Source organism: Mustela nivalis (genome assembly GCF_964662115.1).
Source record: "Mustela nivalis genome assembly, chromosome: X".
In the NCBI taxonomy this organism is placed as follows: domain Eukaryota; kingdom Metazoa; phylum Chordata; class Mammalia; order Carnivora; family Mustelidae; genus Mustela; species Mustela nivalis.
Genome location: NC_139040.1, coordinates 18,885,000 through 18,908,460, shown reverse-complemented (window position 1 = coordinate 18,908,460; position 23,461 = coordinate 18,885,000). Strand labels below are relative to the sequence as shown.

Here is a 23,461-nt window from a genome sequence, read left to right as displayed (position 1 = left end):
AACCTAAGGATCACACAAGGCATCAGATCTTCGATTTTAAGTTTGTAAATTTTTCAAAAACTCAGTTTAATGAACAGTACATAATTTGTGCACAGTGAACAATTAAAACAGTATAATGAATTTTCCTTTCAACTCAGACCACTGGTCCCTCTCCCCAGGGTCAACTACTGTAAACAGTTTGTTGTGGGTGCTTCAGGAAATTTTCTATGCTTATACCAGCATTTATATACATTTACATTTTTCATATTTGCTTAAAAAGTTATTGCACAGCATATAATAATTCTACAGAGCTTTTTAATTTATTTGAAAGATCATTCTGTATCTGCATACATAAATTAGTCTTATTAATTTTAACATTTGCTTAGTGCTCTGGCATATGGATAAGCCATTATTTATTTATTTTTGTTACAGAGCTTGTTTTTCTTTTTTTTTTTCTTTATTTTCACCATAACAGTATTCATTATTTTTGCACCACACCCAGTGCTCCATGCAATCCGTGCCCTCTATAATACCAACCACCTGGTACCCCGACCTCCCACCCCCCGCCCCTTCAAAACCCTCAGATTGTTTTTCAGAGTCCATAGTCTCTCATGGTTCACCTCCCCTTCCAATTTCCCCCAACTCCCTTCTCCTCTCCATCTCCCCATGTCCTCCATGCTATTTGTTATGCTCCACAAATAAGTGAAACCATATGATAATTGACTCTCTCTGCTTGACTTATTTCACTCAGCATAATTTACTCCAAAGATACAGATGTAGTGAAAAGGAGGGCCATCTGTACCCCAATGTTTATAGCAGCAATGGCCACAGTCGCCAAACTGTGGAAAGAACCAAGATGCCCTTCAACGGACGAATGGATAAGGAAGATGTGGTCCATATACACTATGGAGTATTATGCCTCCATCAGAGAAGAGATTATGCAGAGCTTGTTTTTCTAAGAAATAAAATATTATAAGTACATTGAAAATTCCTTTTGTTTCCAACCCCATTTCTCTTGAGCCCCAGAGACATCCATTATCCTACATTTAATGTGTATCCCCCATGTTTATGCTTCTATCCTTCTACTACATATGAATGTATCTATAAGCAATACATGATAATATTTTGTATGTTTTAAATTTTGCACAAAAGTCACCATAACTTTTTGCAACTTTCTTTCTTCCCCCCAACTCTACATTTGTTTTTTTCCAAACCTATCCCTGTAGATTCATGTAGCTCTCATTTACTCATTGGTGTTTTACCCTGTGGGTTTGTCTTTCCTTACAGCTTACTTGCTAAAATGCATAGTCCCACAACTGGAATTTTTTTTCTCAAATTCTTGCTTTGAGGTTGCACTGGATAGATTAATAAAAGGATAAAAATTTCTTATGAATTGAAAACCTATAAATGTTTTGGTCTAGAAAAGAATGTTAATAAACTTTAGTCATTACAAACAATGTTGCCTTAAATATCCTTGAATATGTTTCTTGGATTTCTTTAAGACACCTAAGTGTTGAATTGTTGGTGCAGAGTATACTAATATTTTCATATTCACTAGGTACAACCAAACTGCTCTCTAAAGTGGGTGTAAAAACACACTTTCCCACAAGCATGTATAACAATATCTATTTCCTCACATTCTTGCCTACATATGATATTAGCAACTGCTTTTATTTGAGGCAATCTGATGTCTATGTGACAGTATCTCTGTGCTAATTTAATTTGCATTTTCCTCATTATTAGCAAGGATAAAAGCATGTTTCCTCTTCTGTAAATTGGACAACAATAATATGTTGTCCATTTTAGTTTGGATTTTTTTTTTTTAACTAAGGGTTGTCATTTATGTAGTTTTTATCTGTCTGGTATATATTTGTTGCAGATGTCTTCTCCAAGTCTGTAAGTTGCCTATTAACTTTGCTTATTATAATATAACAAAAAAAGGTAGAGGGTTTTTTTAATGTGGTTAAATTCATCAATCATTTACTATTTGTGTTGTTTGTGTCTTATTCAAGAAATCCTTTCCTAACTTGATACTATATATTATTCTAAATTTTTTTTAATGCAAAAATTTTTACAAACATTTAGTTATTAATTCCATATAGAATTCATTTATGTATATGATACAATGTAGGAAACAAATTTTATTTGTTCTAGTGTAAACAAACAATTATTCTTATGCCATCTATTGAATAATCCATCCTTTCCTCTCGTGATCTATAATGCTAGTTCTGTCATATATCAAGGTTACTTACTTTCTCAGATTTAAGTCAGAGTCTCTCTGCTTGCCTCTCTCTACATAAATACTACACTCTTTTAATTAGTTGTCTAAGTCTTGATATCTATAAGTCTTTCTTATTTGTGCTTCTTTATAATTGTCTTGAATATTCTTGGACCTTTAATTTTTCATATGAATTTTAGAATAAGCTTGTTAAGTTCCCTTAAAAATCCGTTTGCAACTTTGTTTGGAATTTCACTGAACTTACAGATTATTTTTTGGGATTGTGGACATCTTAAGTTAATGAGTTTTCCTATATGTAACATGATATTTATATCCCTTTATTGAAGTCTTTTATGTCCTTTAACAGTGCTTACAATATTTTCCATTAAGGATCATGGGCGTCTTTTCTTAGATTTATAGTTAGTTACTTAATAGTGTTGCTTGCTGTTGCAAATGGTAGCTTTTTTTGTACATTAAAAAAATTTTTATTTATATATATATTTTTAAAATTTTTATTTATTTTTAAATTTCTTTTCAGTGTTCCAGAATTCATTGTTTATGCATCACACTCAGTGCTCCATGCAATACATGCCCTCCATAATACCCAACACCAGCCTCACCCAACCTCCCAGCCCTCTCCCCTCCAAAACCCTCAGCTAGTTCACCAGAGTCCAGTCTCTCATGGTTCATTTCCCCCTCCAATTTCCCCCAACTCACTTCTCCTCTCCATCTCCCCTTGTCCTCCATGTTATTTGTTATGCTCCACAAATAAATGAAACCATATGATAATTGACTCTCTCTGCTTGACTTATTTCACTCAGCATAATCTCTTCCAGCCCACCCATGTGCATACAAAAGTTGGGTATTCATTCTTTCTAATGGAGGCATAGTACTCCATAGTATATATGGACCACATCTTCTTTATCCATTCGTCCACTGAAGGGCATCTTGGTTCTTTCCACAGTTTGGTGACTGTGGACATTGCTGCTATGAACATTGGGGTACAGATGGCCCTTCTTCTCACTATATCTGTATCTTTGGGCTAAATACCCAATAGTGAAATTGCAGGGTCATAGGGAAGCCCTATTTTTAATTTCATAAGGAATCTCTGCACTGTTTTCCAAAGTGACTGCACCAACTTGCATTCCCACCAACAGTGTAAGAGGGTTGCCCTTTGTCCACATCCTCTCCAACTCTTGTTGTTTATTATCTTGTTAATTTTGGCCATTCTAACTCGTGTAGGTGGTATCTCAATGTGGTTTTGATTTGAATCTCCCTGATGGCTAGTGATGATGAATATTTTTTCATGTGTCTGTTAGCCATTTGTATGTCTTCATTGGAGAAGTGTCTGTTCATGTCTTCTGCCCATTTTTTTGACATGATTATCTGTTTTGTATGTGTTGAGCTTGAGGGGTTCACAGTAGAAGATATAGTTGAACAACTTTTCCCAATCTGGGGAATGGAACCAGTGTTCATGTCATAGAGGCAAAAAGGTCTCCCCCCACCAAGATCACAGAATCTAGAAAGACTTCGAGACACCTGATTGTAAATATGATCAATCTTAATTTTAGACAGAAGCTCTTGAAAGCAGCTATGGGAAAAAGATTCAGTATGTACAAAGGAAGGTCCATCAGAATAACATCAGACCTGTCCACAGAATGCTGGCAAGCCAGAAAGGGCTAGCAAGATGTACTCAGGGCACTAAATGAAAATAACATGAAGCCAAGAATACTTTATCCAGCAAGACTGACGTTCAAAATGGATGGAGAGCCTCCAGGACCAACAAGGTTTAAAAGAGTATGTGACCACCAAGCTGGCACTACAAGAAATATTAAGGGGATTCTATAAAAGAAGAAAGAACCCAAGAGTATCATTGAACAGAAATTTATGGAGACAATCTATAGAAACAAGGACTTCACAGGAAACACAAGGTCAATAAAAACGTATCTCTCGATAATCACTCTCAATGTGAATGGCCTAAACATTCCCATAAAATGGCACAGGGTTGCAGATTGGAGAAAATGACAGGACCCATCCATATGTTGTCTACAAGAGACCCATTTTGAACCCAAGGATACATCCAGACTGAAAGTGAAGGGATGAAGAAGCATCTTTTATGCCAGTGGGCCTCAAAAGAAGGCTGTGGTAGTGATTCTCATATCAGATAAATTAGATTTTATACTGAAGCCTGTAGTCAGAGATACAGAAGGACACTACATCATTCTTAAAGCGTCTATCCACCAAGAAGATCTAAAAATTGTAAATATTTATGCCCCCAATATGGAAGCAGCCAACTACATAAGACAACTGTTAATCAAGATAAAGAGTTATATTGATATGAATACATTAATAGTAGGGGATCTTAACACGCCAGTCTCGGTAATAGACAGATCATCCAAGCAGAAAATCAATAAAGAAACAAGAGCACTGAATGACACATTGGACCAGATGGATCTCATAGATATACATAGAACATTCCACTCTAAAACAACAGAATACTCATTCTTCTCAAGTGCACATGGAAACTTCTCCAGAATAGACCACATACTGGGTCACATATCAGGACTCAACCGATACCAAAAGACTGACACTATTCCCTGCATAGTCTCAGATCACAATGCTTTGAAACTGGAGCTCAATCACAAGGAAAAGTTCGGAAGGAACTCAAACACCTGGAAGCTAAAAAAAACCTTGCTTAAGAATGTTTGAATCAACCAGGAAATCAAAGAAGAACTTAAACAATTCATGGAAACCAATGAGAATGAAGACACTTCAGTCCAAAATCTATGGGATCCTGAAAAAGCAGTCCTAAGGGGAAAATACGTAGCCCTCCAAGCCTCCCTCAAAAAAATAGAAAAATCCAGAATACATCATCTGTCTTTACACCTTAAAGAACTGAAGAATCAATTAAAAATTAAGCCAACCCCACACACAAGAAGGGAAATATTGAAGATTAGAGCAGAGATCAATGAGACAGAAACTAGAGATACAGAAGAACGCATCAATGAAACTAGAAGCTGGTTTTTTGAAAGAACCAATAAAATTGAAAAAACCATTGGCCAAACTAATCCAAAAGAAAATAGAGAAGACTCAAATTAATAAAATTATGAATGAAAAGGGAGAGATCACGACTAACATCAAGGAAATAGAAACAATCATCAGAAGTTATTATCAACAGTTTTATGCCAATAAGTTAAGCAACCTAGATGAAATGGACGCATTCCTGGAAACCTTTAAACTTCCAAAACTGGATCAGGAAGAAACTGACAACCTGGATAGACCAATATCTAGTAACGAGATTGAAACAGTGATCCAAAAACCTCCCAAAAAACAAGAGCTCGGGACCTGATGGATTCCCTGGGGAATTCTACCAAACTTTCAAAGAAGAAATAACACCTATTCTCCTGAAGCTGTTTCAAAAAATGAAGCAGAAGGAAAACTTCCAGACTCTTTTTATGAAGCCAGCATTACCCTGATCCCCAAACCAGACAAAGACCCCACAAAAAAGGAGAATTTCAGACCAATATCCCTGATGAATATGGATGCTAAGATTCTCAACAAGATCCTAGCTAATAGGATCTAACAGTACATTAAAAAGATTATCCACCATGACCAGGTGGGATTTATCCATGGGTTGCAAGGGTGGTTCAGCATTCACAAATCAATCAGTGTGATAGAACAAACCAATAAAAGAAGAGAGAAGAAACACATGGTCCTCTCAGTTGATTCAGAAAAAGCATTTTACAAGATACAGCATCCGTTCCTAATTAAAACTCTTCAAAGTATAGGGATGGAGGGAATATTCCTCAACTTCATAAAATCTATCCATGAAAACTCACAGTGAATATCATCCTCAATGGGGAAAGCTGACAGCCTTCCCTTTGAGATCAAGAACATGACAAGGATGTCCACTCTCACCACTCTTGTTCAACATAGTGTTAGAAGTCCTAGCAACAGCAATCAGACAACAAAGAGAAGTAAAAGGTATTCAAATTGGAATGAAGAAGTCAAACTCTCTCTCTTTGCAGATGACATGATACTTTATATGGAAAACCCAAAAGACTCCACCTCCAAACTACTAGAACTCATACAGCAATTCAGTAATGTGGCAGGATACAAAGTCAATGTACAGAAATCAGTTGTTTTCTTATATACTAACAATGAAAATACAGGAAGGGAAATTAGAGAATTGATTCTATATACTATAGCACCAAGAATGACAAGATAACCTGGGAATAAACCTAACGAAAGAGGCAAAGGATCGGTACTTGAGGAACTACAGAACACTCATGAAAGAAATTGAAGAAGAAACAAAAAGATGGAAGACCATTCCATGCTCATGGATCAGAAGAATAAACATTGTTAAAATGTCTATACTGCCTAGAGCAATCTATACTTTCAATGCCATCCCAATCAAAATTCCACTGGCATTTTTCAAAGAGCTAGAGCAAACAATCCTAAAATTTGTATGGAATCAGAAGAGACCCCGAATTGCTAAGGAAATGTTGAAAACAAACAAACAAACAAAAAAACAAAACAAAAACAAAACAAAAAAAAAAAACTGAGGGCCTCACATTGTCTGATTTCAAGCTTTACTAAAAAGCTGTGATCACTAAGATAGCACGGTACTGGCACAAAAACAGACACATAGACCAGTGGAACAGAGTAGAGAGTCCAGATATAGACCCTCAACTTTATGTTCAACTAATCTTCAACAAAGCAGGAAAAAATATACAGTGGAAAAGAGATCGTCTCTTCAATAAATGGTGCTGGGAAAATTGGATAGCTATGTGTAGAAGAATGAAACTCAACCATTCTCTTACACCATACACAAAGGTAAACTCAAAATGGTTAAAAGACCTCCACGTGAGGCAGGAATCCATCAGAATTCTAGAGGAGAACATATGCAGTAACCTCTTTGACATCACCCACAGCAACTTCTTTCAAGACATGTCTCCAAAGGCAAAGGAAACAAAAGCGAAGATGAACTTTGGGACTTCATCAAGATCAAAATCTTCTGCACAGCAAAGGAAACAGTCAACAAAACAAAGAGGCAACCCACGGAATGGGAGAGGATATTCGCAAATGACAGTACAGACAAAGGGCTGATATCCAAGATCTATGAAGAACACCCGCAACTCGACACACAAAAAACAGGTAGCTTTTTTTTAGATCTTATTTATTTATTTGACAGAGAGAGAGAGCGAGCATGCACTGTAGAGGGAGCAGCAGAGGCAGAGGGAGAAGCAGGAAATCTGCTGAGCAGGGAGCTCGATCCCAGGACCCTAGGATCATGACCCGAGCTGAAGTTAGTTTCCTAATGAACTGAGCTACCCAGGTGCCCTGGTAGCTTTATTTTAACTAGCTTTATTGAGGTATAATTTATAAACAATAAAATTCACAAATTATAATGTGATTAGTCTTGACAATTGAATACAGTTGTGTAATTGTCATTATATTCAAGACCTAGGACACTTCCACCACTCCAGAAAGTTTCCTCATGCCCCTTAAAGTTAGTGTCTTACACCCACACTGGGTCCTTGGCAACCACTGACATATATCCCGTCACAATAATATAGCTTCTAGAATTTCATATAGGTGGAATTGTATAGTATATAGTCCTTTATGATTTTTACTCAGCTTAATGTTTTTGAAATTACCCATGTTTTTGTTTGTTTCAGTAGTTTCCTTTTTATCGCTGAATAGTGTTCTTTTGTATAGATGTACAAGTTTGTTGATCCATTCACCAGCTCATGGCTGTTTCCAGGTTTTGGCTGTAATAAAGGAAGCTATTATAAACATTCACATGACAAGTCTTTGTGGGAACATGTTTTCATTTCTCTTGGGCAAATTCCAAGAGTAGAATTGCTGGGTCATGTTGTAAATGTATGTTTAACTTTGTAAAATATTGCCCATCTGTTTTATAAAGTGGTTATACCATTTTGCATTCCCACCAGCAATGTATTCAAGTTTTAGTGATTGTCACACATCCTCAACAACACTTGACATTATACATTTTTAAAATTTTAGCCAGTGAATGGTAACTTGTAAAAATTATATCTTCTAATTGTTTTTGCTACCACATAGGACTATTTTTTAAAGACTTATTTATTTGAGAAAGAGAGAGAGAGAGCATGCATGGGAGGGGCAGAAGGAGAGGAAAACAATCTCAAGCAGACTCCCTGCTGAGTGCCAAGTTCAAGGCTGGACCTTATGACCCTGAGATCAGACTTGAGCCAAAACCAAATGCCAAACATTAAACTGACTGAGCCACCCAGGCACCCCAACTACTTTATAGGACTATTATTGATTTTTTAATTTAAAATCAATTAGCCAACATATAGTACATTAGTCTCAGATAGTGTTCAACAATTTATCAGTTGCTTATTACACCAAGTGCTTATCATGTCATATTACCAGTTTTTGAAAAACATCTTCTATGTAGCAACCTTGATTAACTCCTTAAATAGTTAAAATTTATTTGTCTGAAAATTCTCTTTTGTTTTCTGTGTAGCCAGTTAGATAACACATGAATAATGATTCTTTCTTTCCAATACTTAAATATATTTCTATTCCTTGTCTTATTGAATTGATAATGATCTTTCCAATGCAATGTTAAATGATAACTTGGAGAGGTGGTATCTTCTCCAGTACAAAAACACTTCTGAAGTTTCTGCGTTAACTATACTGTTTATTGTGAGTTTTGGTAAATGTCCTTTGTCAGAATAAACTTTTCCCTTTATTCTTGAGTTGTTTAGGTTTGTTTGTTTGTGTTTTGTCCACAGAGAGATGCTGAATTTCATTTGATTTTTTAAATCCACTAAGATGAGTACAGATTGTCTTTCTTCGATCAGCTTAAGTAGTGACTTGTAGTAATGGATTTTCTAAAATTAGACTATTCCTTAATTACTGAAATTAAGCCTATTTGATCATATTGTACTTTTTAAATATATTTGTTAAGTTCAATTAACTGGTATTTTAACTAGGCCTTTTTGAGACTTATCAAAAGTGAGATTGTAGTATAATATTTCATCTTTGTAACAAGCTCGCCTGGCTTTTGTATCAAGGTTTTACTAAATTCATAAAATGAATTGGACAACTTTTCTTCTTTTTCTGTTCTCCAGAATATTTTATATAATGTAGAGATTATCTTTTCTTTAGTAGTTTGATAAAACCTTCCTCCCTGGGATTTGTGACTTTAAAGGCAGAGATGTTGGTTACTAATTGAATTTCTTTAGTGTCTGATGGTCTACTCATTTTTCAATTTCTTCTTGAATAAAATTGTTGATTTGAATTTTTCTGTGGAATTGTATATGTCATCAGAGTTTTCACATTGTTTGGCATAAATATTTTATAGCATACTCTTATTATTTTAAAAATATGAATATTTATTTAATAATGACATTTTCATTGCTAATAATGGTTATTCGGGTCTTGATTCTTTTTTCACTTACTTAATCTTATCAGAGTATTGCTTATTTATTAACTTTTCTAAAAAATTAGGTTTTGGTTTTATTAAGCATTTTTAATTTTGTTTCCTATTTTATTAATTTTTCTTTTGATATTTATTTCCTTTCTTGTACTTTCTTCTGGTTTACTTCATGGTTCTTTTCTAACTTCTGGCATCAAATTCTTAACATATTAATATTCAGTTATTTTGTTCCATATGGCACACATTGTGTGCATCAAATTCTTAACATATTAATATTCAGTTATTTTGTTCCATATGGCACACATTGTGCCATATCAGTTGAAATATCATATCAGTTACACTTTGCAATTTGATATCTGTCATTAAGTAACAATTGTCTGTAGTTAATTTTTTTCATTATCCCATTTAGAAGAAATTTTTGTCCAAATACATGGAGATTTTTAAAATAATGCTGCAATACACATGGAGATGTGTGCATCTTTTCAAATTAGTGTTTTCATTTTTTTTGGGGTAAATACTCAGTAGTGAAATTATTGGGTTATATGGGATTTTTTTTAAGAGATATAGAAAAAGAGAGAGAAGAGGGGCAGAGAGAAAAGGAAAGGGAGAATCTGGAGCAGATTTCATGACCCACACAGGGCTCGATCTCATGACCCCAAGATCATGACCTGAGAGACAATCAAGAGTCAGACACTTATCCAATGAGCCATGCAGGCAACCCTGGATTATATGATATTTCCATTTTTGATTTTGGGGGGAAACTCCACACTATTTTTCACAGTGGTTTGTATGAGCTTACATTCCCACCAACAATGCACAAGTGTTCCTGTTCCTGTACATCCAATTTTTGGATATTTTTTAGTAACTTCTATTTTATTGCATCTTTACAAGAATGTTATTAATATGATACTGCTTATTTGGAATTTATCGAGACTTCCTTTGATACTTGTGTAAATATGATTGAAAATAATATATATTCTATATTTTGGGGCCCAGGATTAGATATGTATTGTGTACGTGTATTAACTCAAACTTCATAATTGTGCTGAACAGATTCTGGGATTGTAAACACCCAATCAACCAAAGGTGCTCTTTTTTGGTCCTTATTACTATTATACATATTATTAGTAAGTCAAAGCCCTGCCCTCAAGATGGCTTAGTTTTGGAGGGTGAAGCATATCAGCCAAAATAAACCCCAAGCAAGAAATACTACAAGTTGAATAGGTCATATTACCTAGGCAAGACCAGTGATAATTAGGAATCATCCTATTCACCAAGAAAAGCAGTTGCTTCTAGAATGAGCATGTCTTAGTAGCTTTCTTCAGGTCATCTAAGGGAGAATGGTTTTGGGGGTAGTGTGAGCAATAATAAAACAAGGCAGGGGTCAGACCTCAGAATCCTTGCTTTAGCTAAGTGGGGCTCTAGGGCCCTAGAGCCTCTTGAATTTGAAGGACACATGGCTACTGTTAAGATATTTAAAAATTCTAGACGCTACCAAGGGACATTTTTTAAAAATATGTTCCCGGAGGTTTTGGTACTTTTCCTATGTGGAATGGTATTTTCTGAAGTATCTGAGCAAGAGGCTGTTGGAAAAGCTCTCTTTCTCCTTCCTGGATCATTTCAGGAAGGGTCCTAAGAAGAAACCAGATGATACGGTGACCCTCCACTTCCATCTGTACATTTTCTGAAAGAATGAGATGGCAAGACTTTTCAGGATATTTTTTCTTCCTACCTACCTTCCATTCTCCCTCCCTACTTCTCTCCTTCCCTTCTTCCCTCCCTCTTTCTTTCCTCCTTCCTTCCTTCCTTCCTTTCCTTTCCTTTCCTGCTTAAAACTTTTCTTCCCTCCTTCTCTCTTTCTCCAAACGTCACACCCTTCCTTCCTGCCTGCCTGAGTTCCTTATTTTTCTTTATGTTGTGCTTCAGATATGTTCAGAGAACTTAATCTAAACAAAATATGTTGCTATTCACTCACTTCAGTGTTCATTGTACAGTATCTTGATGTCAGAGAGTACATGAGAAGTCTAGGATTTAAAGAAAGTGAAGTGATCACCCTGATGCAGACTGGTAAAGTAGTTAAAAACACAGGCTCTGAATTCAGTCTTGAGTTTGAAATTCTAACTCTGCCCCATATAGGCTGTGTATGAATGACTGAGTTCATCACCACTTCTCTGATACTTCTTTTCCTCATATATAAAATCAATATAAAATTAGGTTGTTGAACCCATAGAATGTGCAATACTAAGAGTGAACCTTCATATAAACTATGGCTTTTGGATTATGATGTGTCATTGTAGGTTCTACAATTGTAACAAATGTACCATTCTGCGGGTGGATGTTGGTAATGTGGAATGTGTATGAAGGACCAGAGAGAATATGGGAACCTTCTGTACCTTCCCTCAGTTTTGCTATGGACCTAAAAGTGCTCTAAAAACAAAGTCTTAATTAAAAAAACATATATCAGGTTGTTGTGATAACCAAATGAGATAAACTGAGGACTTACCATAGTGTCTGGCATTTAGTAAGCTCACAATAAATGTCAGCTCCCTTCTTCTTTCTTAAAATCATACCTAGTTATCTCTGCCCTGCTTTGAGCTCCACACAAACCCTCTTCAATTCTGCATCAACTATGTACTACAGGCCCTTATTTTTTATTTAATGTACACTTATTTTTTCATGGCTCACTAGTACTGGGAAAGACAAATATAGATGTGACCCATTACCTCCAGGAATTTTAATTTAGTTAGGAATATAACACATGTACACATACATCAAATCAATAGAAATCAATGGATTTACAAATGTTGAATTATAATTCTGGGGGCAGAGGCATAGGAAAAGATCAGATTGGAAGTTAATATTGAAAAGGAGCTAGAATATTGACAAAGAAAAGGGGATAGATTACTAACACACTTCTGGACATTTTGGAGGGTTCAAAAGTAAACATATATGCCCATGGAAAAGTCCAATGATGTAGTACACACAAATCCATTATTCTTCCCATAAACATTTATTAAATGCCAACTTGGTCCCAGGTATGAGGTTACATAGTTCTGAGACACCTTGGTTTTCCCCTCTAAGGCATACAATCTAGTAGAGGAAGAAAGATATGATTGTAAGAAAAGTGGAATAGAATAAGGCAGTTTAGGAGTATAGGATGATTGCATGCTACAATCATTTGTCCTAAAATTCCAAGGAAAGAGTAAACACTTTTGATTAGAAATATGAGGAGGATTCTTCACTGATGAAAAGTGACAGACTTGTAAATGAGGAAAGTTGTAAGTCTAAAAGGGAGAATATGACATGCAGGAAAGGGAAGAGGAGCTGTAAAAAGTAAGGTCTGAGAGGCTAGATTCTAACTGTAGAGGCCTTGTAGGTTAAGGGATTTGGACTTTATTCTCAGGACAATTAAGAGCTATTGAAGAGTTTGAAGTAGAACAGCGATGTGGTCAGATTTCTGTTTAGACTAATCATAAGGCACCAGTGTGGAGAAAAATCAGTCAGGGACAAGCCTGGGGACAGTAAGACCAGTTAGGAGAATATTGCAATTTTCCAGGCAAATGATAAAATAGAAAAAAGCCTGCTCTAAGACAGAGGAATTCCTAGTATAGTGTCAACATGCAAAATTCTTCTTTATGTCTGGCTGCCTTTAGACTCAAAGTGACTTCATTAGGTTGCACTTGTTTAGATCTTACCCAAACTAACTTGAACATAAGTTTTCCATCAGGAAATAATTCCTCAATGACCCCTTGTGGCCAAGGACTCAAAATTTGTTAGCTGTCTAGGCAATTTGAGATATGTGAACTGGAGACAGAGAACAGAGTAAAGATTTATGGAGGCCTTAACCTCAAAAAATACGACTTTTACCACAACTCTAAGCAACCATATGCTCAAAGCCATCCGAGGTTAAATTAGGGAAACCAAAGCGCTGTTTGAAACTTACCCACCTATGGTAGCAAGGGATTGACTAGATATTAATAAGACCTTCAAAGAAGGTATATAGGCCCTTCCCAACCATCTCCACATTTTCTTAATATCTTTTGTGTTTACCCAACTATCTCCCCAATTTAATCAATATCTTTTGCTTATAACTTTGCCCATTCTGCCAAACCAGCTCTCTGAGCATCTAGATTCTTCTGTCTTAGTCTTTGATTTCCAATTCTCCCCATTCCCTTCATTACTCAGCCATTCCTACCACTCCTTACTCTTTATAGACGTTATTCAAACTACCCACCTCTTTCTAGATACTCGCTTGTGAACCCACTCATCTTGATTCCATTGACTTGAGTCCTAGCCTCACAACTTATATTTCTTGCTGCTTGTTGATAGGCATCCTAGTAATCCAGGGGGTGATATAGTAAAGTGGAAAGAATATAAGCAGCCCTGATTCAAATCTTGTATTCCCCATTCTTTAGCTATGTGACCTTGAGTGGTCACTTAACCATTTTTAATTACAATATTATCATCCATAAAATGGGAGCAACAATTATACCAACATTACAGAGTTCTTGGCAGGTTTATGAAACAACAGATTTATCATTTAGTACATAGAAAAAACTCAATAAATGTCAATTAAATTTTTGTGCTATTTTATTTTATTTTATTTTATTTTATTTTATTTCTCCAGTGTTCCAAGATTCATGGTTTATGCACCACACCCAGTGCTCCATGCAATATGTGCCCTCCTTAATACCCACCACCAGGCTCACCCGACCCCCCACACTCCTCCCCTCCAAAACCCTCAGTTTCTGAGTCCACAGTCTCTCATATTTCATCCCCCCCCTCTGATTTCCCCCAACTCACTTCTCCTTTCCAACTCAATGTCCTCAGTGTTATTCCTTATATTCCACAAGTAAGTGAAACCATATGACAGTTGACTTTCTCTACTTGATTTATTTCACTGAGCATAATCTCCTCCAGTTCTGTAATTGTTGATACAAAAGTTGGGTATTCATCCTTTCTGATGGGGGCGTAATATTCTGTTGTATATATGGGCCATAGCTTCTTTATCCATTCATCTGTTGAAGGGCATCTTGACTCTTTCCACAGTTTGGTGACTGTGGCCATTGCTGCTATGAACTTTGGGGTACAGATGGCCCTTCTTTTCCCTGCATCTGTATCATTGGGGTAAACACCCAGTAGTGCAGTTGCAGGGTCATAGGGTAGCTCTAGTCTTATTTTTTTATTTTTTATTTTTTAAAGATTTTATTTATTTATTTGACACAGAGAGAAAGAGAGATCACAAACAGTCAGAGAGGCAGATAGAGAAAGAAGGGGAAGCAGGCTCCCTGCTGAGCAGAGAGCCCGATGCGGGGCTCAATCCCAGGACCCTGAGATCATGACCTGAACCGAAGGCAGAGGCTTTTCCCACTGAGCTACCCAGGGCCCACAATGTAGCTCTATTTTTAATTTCTTAAGGGACCTCCACACTGTTTGCCAATGTGGCTGCACCAACTTGCATTCCCACCAACAGTGTAAGAGGGTTCCCTTTCTCCACATCCTCTCCAACACTTGTTTTCCGTACTGTTAATTCTTGCCATTTTAACTGGTGTAAGGTGGTATCTCAATGTGGTTTTGATTTGAATTTCCTTGATGGCTAATGAGGATGAATATTTTTTCATGTGTCTGTTAGCCATTTGTATGTCTTCTTTGGAGAAGTGTCTACTCATGTGTTTCGCCCATTTTTTGACATGATTATCTATTTTTTGGGTGTTGAGTTTGAGGAGTTCTTTATAGATCTTGTATATTGGCCCATTGTCTGTACTGTCATTGGCGAATATCTTCTCCCATTCCGTGGGTTGCCTCTTTGTTTTGTTGAGTATTTCCTTTGCTGTGCAGAAGATTTTTATCTTGATGAAGTCCCAAAAGTTCATTTTTGCTTTTGTTTCCTTTGCCTTTGGAGACATGTCTTGAAAGAAGTTGCTGTGGGATCGAAGAGGTTACTGCCTATGTTCTCCTCTAGGATTCTGATGGATTCCTGCCTCACGTGGAGGTCTTTTATCCATTTTGAGTTTATCTTTGTGTATGATGTAAGAGAATGGTCGAGTTTCATTCTTCTACATATAGCTGTCCAATTTTCCCAGCACCATTTATTTATTTTTTTAAAATTTATTTGATAGACAAGTAGGCAGAGAGGCATGCAGAGAGAGAAAGGAAGGGAAGCAGGCTCCCCGCCGAGCAGAGAGCCCGACACGGGGCTCAATTCCAGAACCCTGGGATCATGACCTGAGCCGAAGGTAGAGGCTTTAATCCACTGAGCCACCCAGGTGCCCCCCACCCGGCACCATTTATTGAAGAGACTTTTTTCCACTGTATATTTTTCCTGATTTGTTGAAGATTATTTGACCATAGACTTGTAGGTCCATATCTGGACTCTCTACTCTGTTCTACTGGTCTATGTGTCTGGGATGAAAGGGTAGTTCAACATTCACAAGTCAATCAATGTTATAGAACAAATCAATAATAGAAGAGAGAAGAACCACATGGTCCTCTCAATTAATTCAGGAAAAGCATTTGACAAAATACAGCAACCATTCCTGATTAAAACTCTTATAAGTATAGGGATGGAGGGAATATTCCTAAACTTCATAAAATCTATGAAAAACCCGTAGTGAATATCATTCTCAATGGGGAAAAGCTGACAGCCTTCCTTTTGAGATCAGGAACACGACAAGAATGCCCACTCTCACAACTCTTGTTCAACATAGTATTAGAAGTCCTAGCAACATCAATCAGAAAACAAAAAGAAATAAAAAGTATTCGAATTGGCAAAGAAGTCAAACTCTCTCTCTTTGCAGATGACATGATACTTTATATGGAAAACCCAAAAGACTCCACCTCCAAACTACTAGAACTCATACAGCAATTCAGTAATGTGGCAGGATACAAAGTCAATGTGCAGAAATCAGTGGCTTTCTTATACACTAACAATGAAAATACAGGAAGGGAAATTAGAGAATTGATTCTATTTACTATAGCACCAAGAACCATAAGATAATTTGGAATAAATCTTACTGTAGAGGTAAAAGATCTGTACTTGAGGAACTACAGAACACTCATGAAAGAAATTGAAGAAGACACAAAATGATGGAAAAGCTTTCCATGCTCATGGATCAGAAGAATAAACATTGTTAAAATGTATATACTGCACAAAGCAATCTATACTTTCAATGCCATCCTGATCAAAATTCCACCAGCATTTTTCAAATTGCTGGAACAAACAATCCTAAAATTTGTATGGAACAGAAAAGACCCTGAATTGCTAAGGAAATGCTGAAAAAGTAAAAGCTGGGAGCATCACGTTGCCTGATTTCAAACTTTACTACAAAGCTGTGATCACCAAGACAGCATAGTACTGGCACAAAAATGAATGTCAATTTAAGTAAAAAGTCATAATTTGAATGGGATCTTCTGTCTTCCTTTTTGAATGGGATCTTCTGTCTTCCCTAAATGAGTTGGAAGCTGACAAAAGATAAATAGCCATAGCTTTCTTCCTTGTGATTTGTCTCCACCTTACATTTGGTATAGGACTCTGTATGCAATAGGCATTCAATTAATTTAGTGACCTGATTAGACATGATCCAAAAGCAGAAGTAGAAAATTGGCTATGGGAAAAGAAGTAGCTCTTAGGGGACTGAATCTGTTACAAATTTTTGGACCAGATTTGCCAGAAAGGGAAAAAAGTTGGAAACCCTGGACTCAGGATAAAGAGTGAGGGTGGCATCTTGGGGTATCTGGGTGGCTCAGTAGGCTAAGTGTCTGACTCTTGGTTTGGCTAGGGTCATGACCTCATGGGTTGTGAGAGCAAGCCCAGCTCCAGTCAGGCTCCAGCTCAGCCAAGAGTCAGCTTGAAGATTTTCTCCCTCTGCCCTTCCCCCTACTCACTCACATGTGTTCTCTCTCCCAAATAAATAAATAAATATTTAATAGGGGGGACAGCTTGCCTTATAGTGAAAGAGTGTAATGTAATAGAAAGGGAGTTTCAGAGTCAGTGCTGAATTGAAATTCAAGTTCCACTGCATACATATGTGACCTTGGGCAAATAACCAAAGCTCTCAGGGTCTCAGAGTCCTCATCTATAAGACGAAGATAATAATACTTGACTTCCAGAGTTATGAAGAGGATTCAAGGCATAGTCCATTTAAAATTCCTAGTATAATGCCCGAGATATTATGAGTGGCCAAATAGATGTCTCCTCCCTCCTTCTCTTTATTACCTTTTCTTTAACACATTTTATATCATGGAAATCTGAGTGTGGGGAAGGAGAATTGTGAGCCCTTCTTGAGAACACCCCCAAATGTTTCCTTTACATCTTTATTCCTCAGACTGTAGATCATGGGGTTAAGCATGGGGATGACCACTGTGTAGAATACAGAGACCAGCCTGTCTCTGCCTAGTAAGTACTCAGAGGATGGGCGCAAGTAAATGAATGCTGTGGTTCCATAGTATAGGCTGACAGCGGTCAGGTGGGAAGCACAAGTGGAGAATGTCTTGTGTTTTCCCTGGGCTGAGGGTATTCTGATGATAGCCAAGAAGACACATGCATAGGAGACTAGGATGATTATCAGGGACACAGACACATTAAAGGAACCACAGGCAAAGAGGAGAAGTTGGAGGATCCGTGTGTCAGAGCAAGAGAGTTTTAAAAGGGGAGGGATATCGCAGAAATAGTGAGTGATGACATGGGATTTACAGAAGGTCAGAGAAAAGGTTGTGCTTGTGAGAAGCACCATGTTCATCAGGCCCACTGCATAGCTGGCAGCCACTAGCTGCAAACAGAACCTTGGGGACATAATGATATGGTAGAGCAGAGGGTTGCAGATGGCCACATAGCGGTCATAGGCCATGGAAGCCAAGAGGAAGAACTCAGTGACAGCAAAGATCACAAAGCAGCTTGTCTGTATTGCACAACCAGAGAAGGAGATTGTCTGGCAACCAGAGAAAAACCCCATCAACATTTTTGGAACTGTGACTGAAGAATAACAGAAGTCAATAAAAGATAGGTTGCTGAGGAAGAAATACATGGGAGTGTGGAGTCGAAGGCTGACCACAATGAGGGCAAGGAGGCCCAGGTTTCCCACAATTGTGATTGCATAGATTAGGAAGAAGAGGGCAAAGAATATAGGCTGAAGTTGAGGATCATCAGTGAGGCCCACGAGGAAGAATTCACTCAACTTGCTGCCATTGACTGTACCTGTTAGGCCACTACAGGTCTGTAAAGGGAACACGCATGACAATAGTGAGACATGTATGGCTCAAGTCCTTAAACAGAGACCAGTGGGGTCTGGTCCTGGCTACCTAGGGCATAAACATACTGGGTATGTCGACTATGGCTTCGTTCTACCTTACTCATCTCTTGCCATCCTCCAACCTATTGGATATAAGGTTTAAAGGCATGAAGATGGAATCTGGACCCAGAAGAATGGGTCTGAATCTCAACCTGGCTGCTATCGTCTCTGTGATCTTGGGCTAGTATCTTTTTTTTTTTTATAATTTTTTTATTTTTTATAAACATATATTTTTAGTCCCCAGGGCTAGTATCTTAACCGGAGTTTTCTCTGTAGGTGGGATAAAACATCAACCTTGTAAGACTGGTTGTAAAAACTAAAAGTGATGGTGGATGTGTGTACAATGTCTAGCAAGGCATGAAACAGCAGGTATTTAATGAATTCTAATTTCCTTCCTCCTTCTACACCCTTCTTTTTAACACTGAACCTGTTCTCAGCCAAAGCTTAACTTGAGCATAAAGTCCAGGACAGAAATCTTAAATATGGGAATGACACTAGAAACTTATGATTTTTTTCATTATCAGTTGTGTGTTTGAGGAACAGCAGGGGATGACTGAAGGGGGGATATCAAACAATGTAATACAAAACTAAGAGGGCTCTAAGGTCAATTTTATTGGATTAGAATCCAATTCTATGACATGCTAGCTATGTGACCTTGGGTTTAACCTATCTGAGACTCAGTTTCCTTATCTTTAAGATGAGAGTACCAAATATTTATTACTTCATTAATTCACTGTGAGGATTAAATAAGATAATTCATCTAAAGCATCTAGCTCACAATAAGCATATGGTAAACATTAGCTATTATTATGATTGGAGGAATATCCTGGTAGAACTGTTGGAACCACACACAAGCCTCTTTCAGATTGTCCCACTTGCACCCTCCAAAGTATCCCTTCCTAACTGAGTTCCTATTACTAATCATTGTACTGAATTTTCCAGTGTGTATGTTGCAGCAGTAAAAAGGGTAAGAGCTACCACTTTTATCTAATGATTCAAAGATGGATAAAGCCAGAAACCAGGGCCTCTAAAGGGAAAGCAAACTGTCAATAGTTTCCCAGAGATTTGGTGTAAATGCTAGAACTGGGACCCAGGTGAACTGTTTACATTATTCCTCCCACTTGGAAGAGATAAAAGCCTCTGACCCCTCCTTTTTCAGAAACATGGCATCCATGTCCTTATCAGAACATAGGGGGCTGTTTCGACCATAGCTCTTTGAGAAATCAGAATGTTGAATTCTTCTTAGGGCCATTTCTATCTTTGCTCTTAGTCAGGGAGATAGCCAATGTCTAGGTGTATTATTTTTCAGTTAATTAATTGATTGATTGATTGATTGATTATGTTCAGTTAGCCAGCATATAGCAGATCATAAGTTTTTGATGTAGTGTTCAACGATTCATTAGCTGTATATAACACCCAGTGCTGATCACAACATGTCCTCCTTAATCCCCATCACCCAGTTATTCCATCTCCCCACCTCCTTCCCTTCTGTAACCCTCAGTTTGCCTAACTGTATTTTAATATTGTTTTTCTTAAGAGCTGGGATAGTGAAGGACCATATATAGCACTGCACAGAGGATTTACATGATTGTATTTAGAGTCAGAACTCTTAGGTTTGAATTCTGACTTGGTATTATTTTAGCTCTACAGGCTTAAGCAAGTCCTTTCTGAATAATAAAAATTTTATCTATAAAATGGGAACAATGGCACTTACTTTTCTGATTCTCACAGGATTGCTGCAAAGATCCAATGAAAGTATGTAGGAAAACACTTGTAAAGTGTGAATATAGTCAGGGTCAATACTCAGAAAGCAAGCAATGGGAAAATCAAATAAGGTTTTTAAAACTTGTATGACAATTATTAAATTGCTCCTCTGGAGCCTGCTCCTCCCTGAAACTTGCCCTGGCACCTTGGTTTTCACAACACTGACCTCCATCTTCTTGTGAGCTCCAAGTCAGACCCTGAAAGAGAAAACTAGATCAACCTCTGGCAACTTGTAAGTAAATGTCTAATGCCCTTCTGCCACTCTCAGGCTGTGCCTGCCTGCTTATAACTGGTGTTCCACTAGAGTCACCTTTATGACCATCTTTGGGAACTAAAGTTTCCACAATATATAGTACTGGTTGTTAAATTTTTATATTAATAAAATGTATATGATATTTTATATTATTATTTTTATATTATAATGACTATATTAATAGCTATCAATAATAAAGTACCTAATAAGTGTCACACATTGTACTGGGTGATTAATACGAGTTATTTTACTTAATTTTCTTAAAAACCCTAGGAAATAACTATTATCATTCCCATCTTACAACCCAGGCAGCTGAGGTTGGGAGCACTGCAATGCTTTGTTCAAGATCTCATATCTGGTTAAATGGCAGAATCTATATTTAAATATATGTCGACAATATTCTAATGCTACTGTTGTATCAATTATGTTTTCTCAAAATGTAGAGCCATTCAATTAAATATTATTGAGGTTTTTTCAAGGGATTTATAGACCTATTCTTTCTTTGTTATCATGCTAATCTTTGAAATAATGAAAATGATTTCTCTTAATTTTACAAATGACGAATCCAAGCTACAAAGAAGTTAAGCAGATTGTTCTACGACATGCATGAATTTATTCAACTAATATTCATTGGGTTCTTGGTGTGTTCCAGGCAATGTGATAGGCGCTAGGGGTAATCTCATGGACCTTACAACCTAAAGGAAGATGTGAGCAGTAAACAAACTAATTAAAAATCTTAATAAAATTATGAAGAAAATACTGCAAGCTAATGAAATAGAAAGAGCTCGGGGTTTGGAGGGGCAACATTAGGTAGAGTGGAAGGGAAAGCCTCTCTAAGGAGCTGACATTAAATCCTGGAATCTGAATGGAGTGGAGCCAGCCATACAAAGATCCAGAGTACACACACAGTCAGTTAGTGATATTGTCAGGAACAGAACCAATTTCCCCTAAATTCTACCCAGGGCTACTCTCTCCAGTTGGAAGTAAGAACCAAGTAGAAGCTGGTTAGGAATGACAAGTAAGTAGAAAATTCAAACTTTTATCTACAAGCATCCCTGTCCTTTATCACCCACCTTTTTCTTTGTATGTCTCTAGAAGTCACACGTTTTCACCAGTCACTTTTCTTCTTCTGTACTCATCCCAAGTGCTTCAGGCCAGCATCAGTTGTTGGGCTCTTTCCAGATGTTCCCCGAACAGGCGCAGAAAAGCTCATGTGCCTACAATAGTAAAGCCTCTGGAATTAAGCTTCAAGTTATACTCCCTTTCCCAACTCCCTTTTCAAGTTTAGCCATTTCTGTGTAATTGGTAGAATCATTAATACAGCAATGTTTCAGCCTTCTTGACTGTTCTCCTGAGATGCTGCGAAAAGTAAGCCCCAGGGGCTGAGAAGCTGTGACATCCAAAATGGCCATTCCCAATGGGTTATTTTCACTGACTCACACTGAGAGTTTGGGGACCTTTAGTCGCCACTGAGAAGCTTTGGGAACAATTGGAAGAGTTAAATTGACGATGAAATACATTGTGTTACAAATGTAAAATACATTCTTAGTCATATTAAAAAGTGTTGGCCACAATTAAAATATCAGGTTTTTTTCCCCAAACATAGAGATTCTAAGAACTATGGATAAATGACCAATACAGAGGATGTTAGTAAGAATGTATTTCTCATTTTATGATCCGTCATATCATCTTGTTTACTTAACCTTTTGCCTGATTATAAACTATAAATCACTTTTAAACATCAACAAATTACTTAATTAGTTTTTATATGGTCAATAAAGCCTCTGATTGCCATTCAGTGTTCTAATAAAATACTCTTGTGCTTAAGATGTATGTGGTGGCCAGCTGCCTTGTACCATACTTTTTCAATTTTTATTAAACCATGCCTGAGTTGTGAAAGACTGGTATCTATGCATTCGTCTTATTTTTTTTCCATTCAATAAATGTTTATCAAACATCTATCATGTCCTGTCATTGTGTTAGGAATTAGAAATACAAAATCAATTGCAAATTAATAATATCCCTAGATACACTTCCTCCTCACTCCCCCGTACATCACACATGTGAGTGTGCTCACACACACACACAGAAACACAGTCTCTCATTTGGAAAGCAAAAACAGCCTCAATCTCCTTTGGTGCTCGGTTATTAGCAGCTTCTATAGAAAACGCTAAGTTATTATGCATTTTAAGGGATAAAACTATTGATTTTAAAGCAAGGAAATTGTTTTAAAAGTAGACTTTATAAAGTCTTTTGTGGGCAGATTCATTTAATTCTGTTGCTTGGCTATACAGAATTTTGTAATGACTTTAAATAGAGAAACTATTCCTTTTTTTCAAGTTAGGTTGTAGTACATTAGGTGATATTTGAACCAGTTTATGAGCTTCTGCTATGGCATGATGGGCTGACTCTATGTATTGAAGAACATCATCCCCAAATTTAATTATCCTGGGGCACCATCACTACATAGGATAAAATGAGTCATTTTGTTCATCATAGCTGCAGACTTTGCTGAAATATAGGTTATA

At 37.0% G+C, this 23,461-nt stretch overlaps 2 protein-coding genes across 2 annotated transcripts in view; both read right to left on the bottom strand.

The window, feature by feature from the left end:
* IGSF1 (immunoglobulin superfamily member 1) overlaps positions 1 to 23,461 on the bottom strand; it is a 432,586-nt gene that overhangs the window by 65,395 nt on the left and 343,730 nt on the right. The window lies entirely within an intron of this gene.
* Positions 17,867 to 22,453, bottom strand: LOC309856647 (olfactory receptor 5AP2-like; the record flags this gene model as incomplete). The annotated part of the gene is made up of 3 exons (XM_082717958.1): positions 17,867 to 18,841; positions 20,631 to 20,718; positions 22,374 to 22,453. The coding sequence occupies 3 exons, from the start codon at positions 22,451 to 22,453 to the stop codon at positions 17,867 to 17,869; spliced, it is 1,143 nt and encodes a 380-aa protein (XP_082574084.1).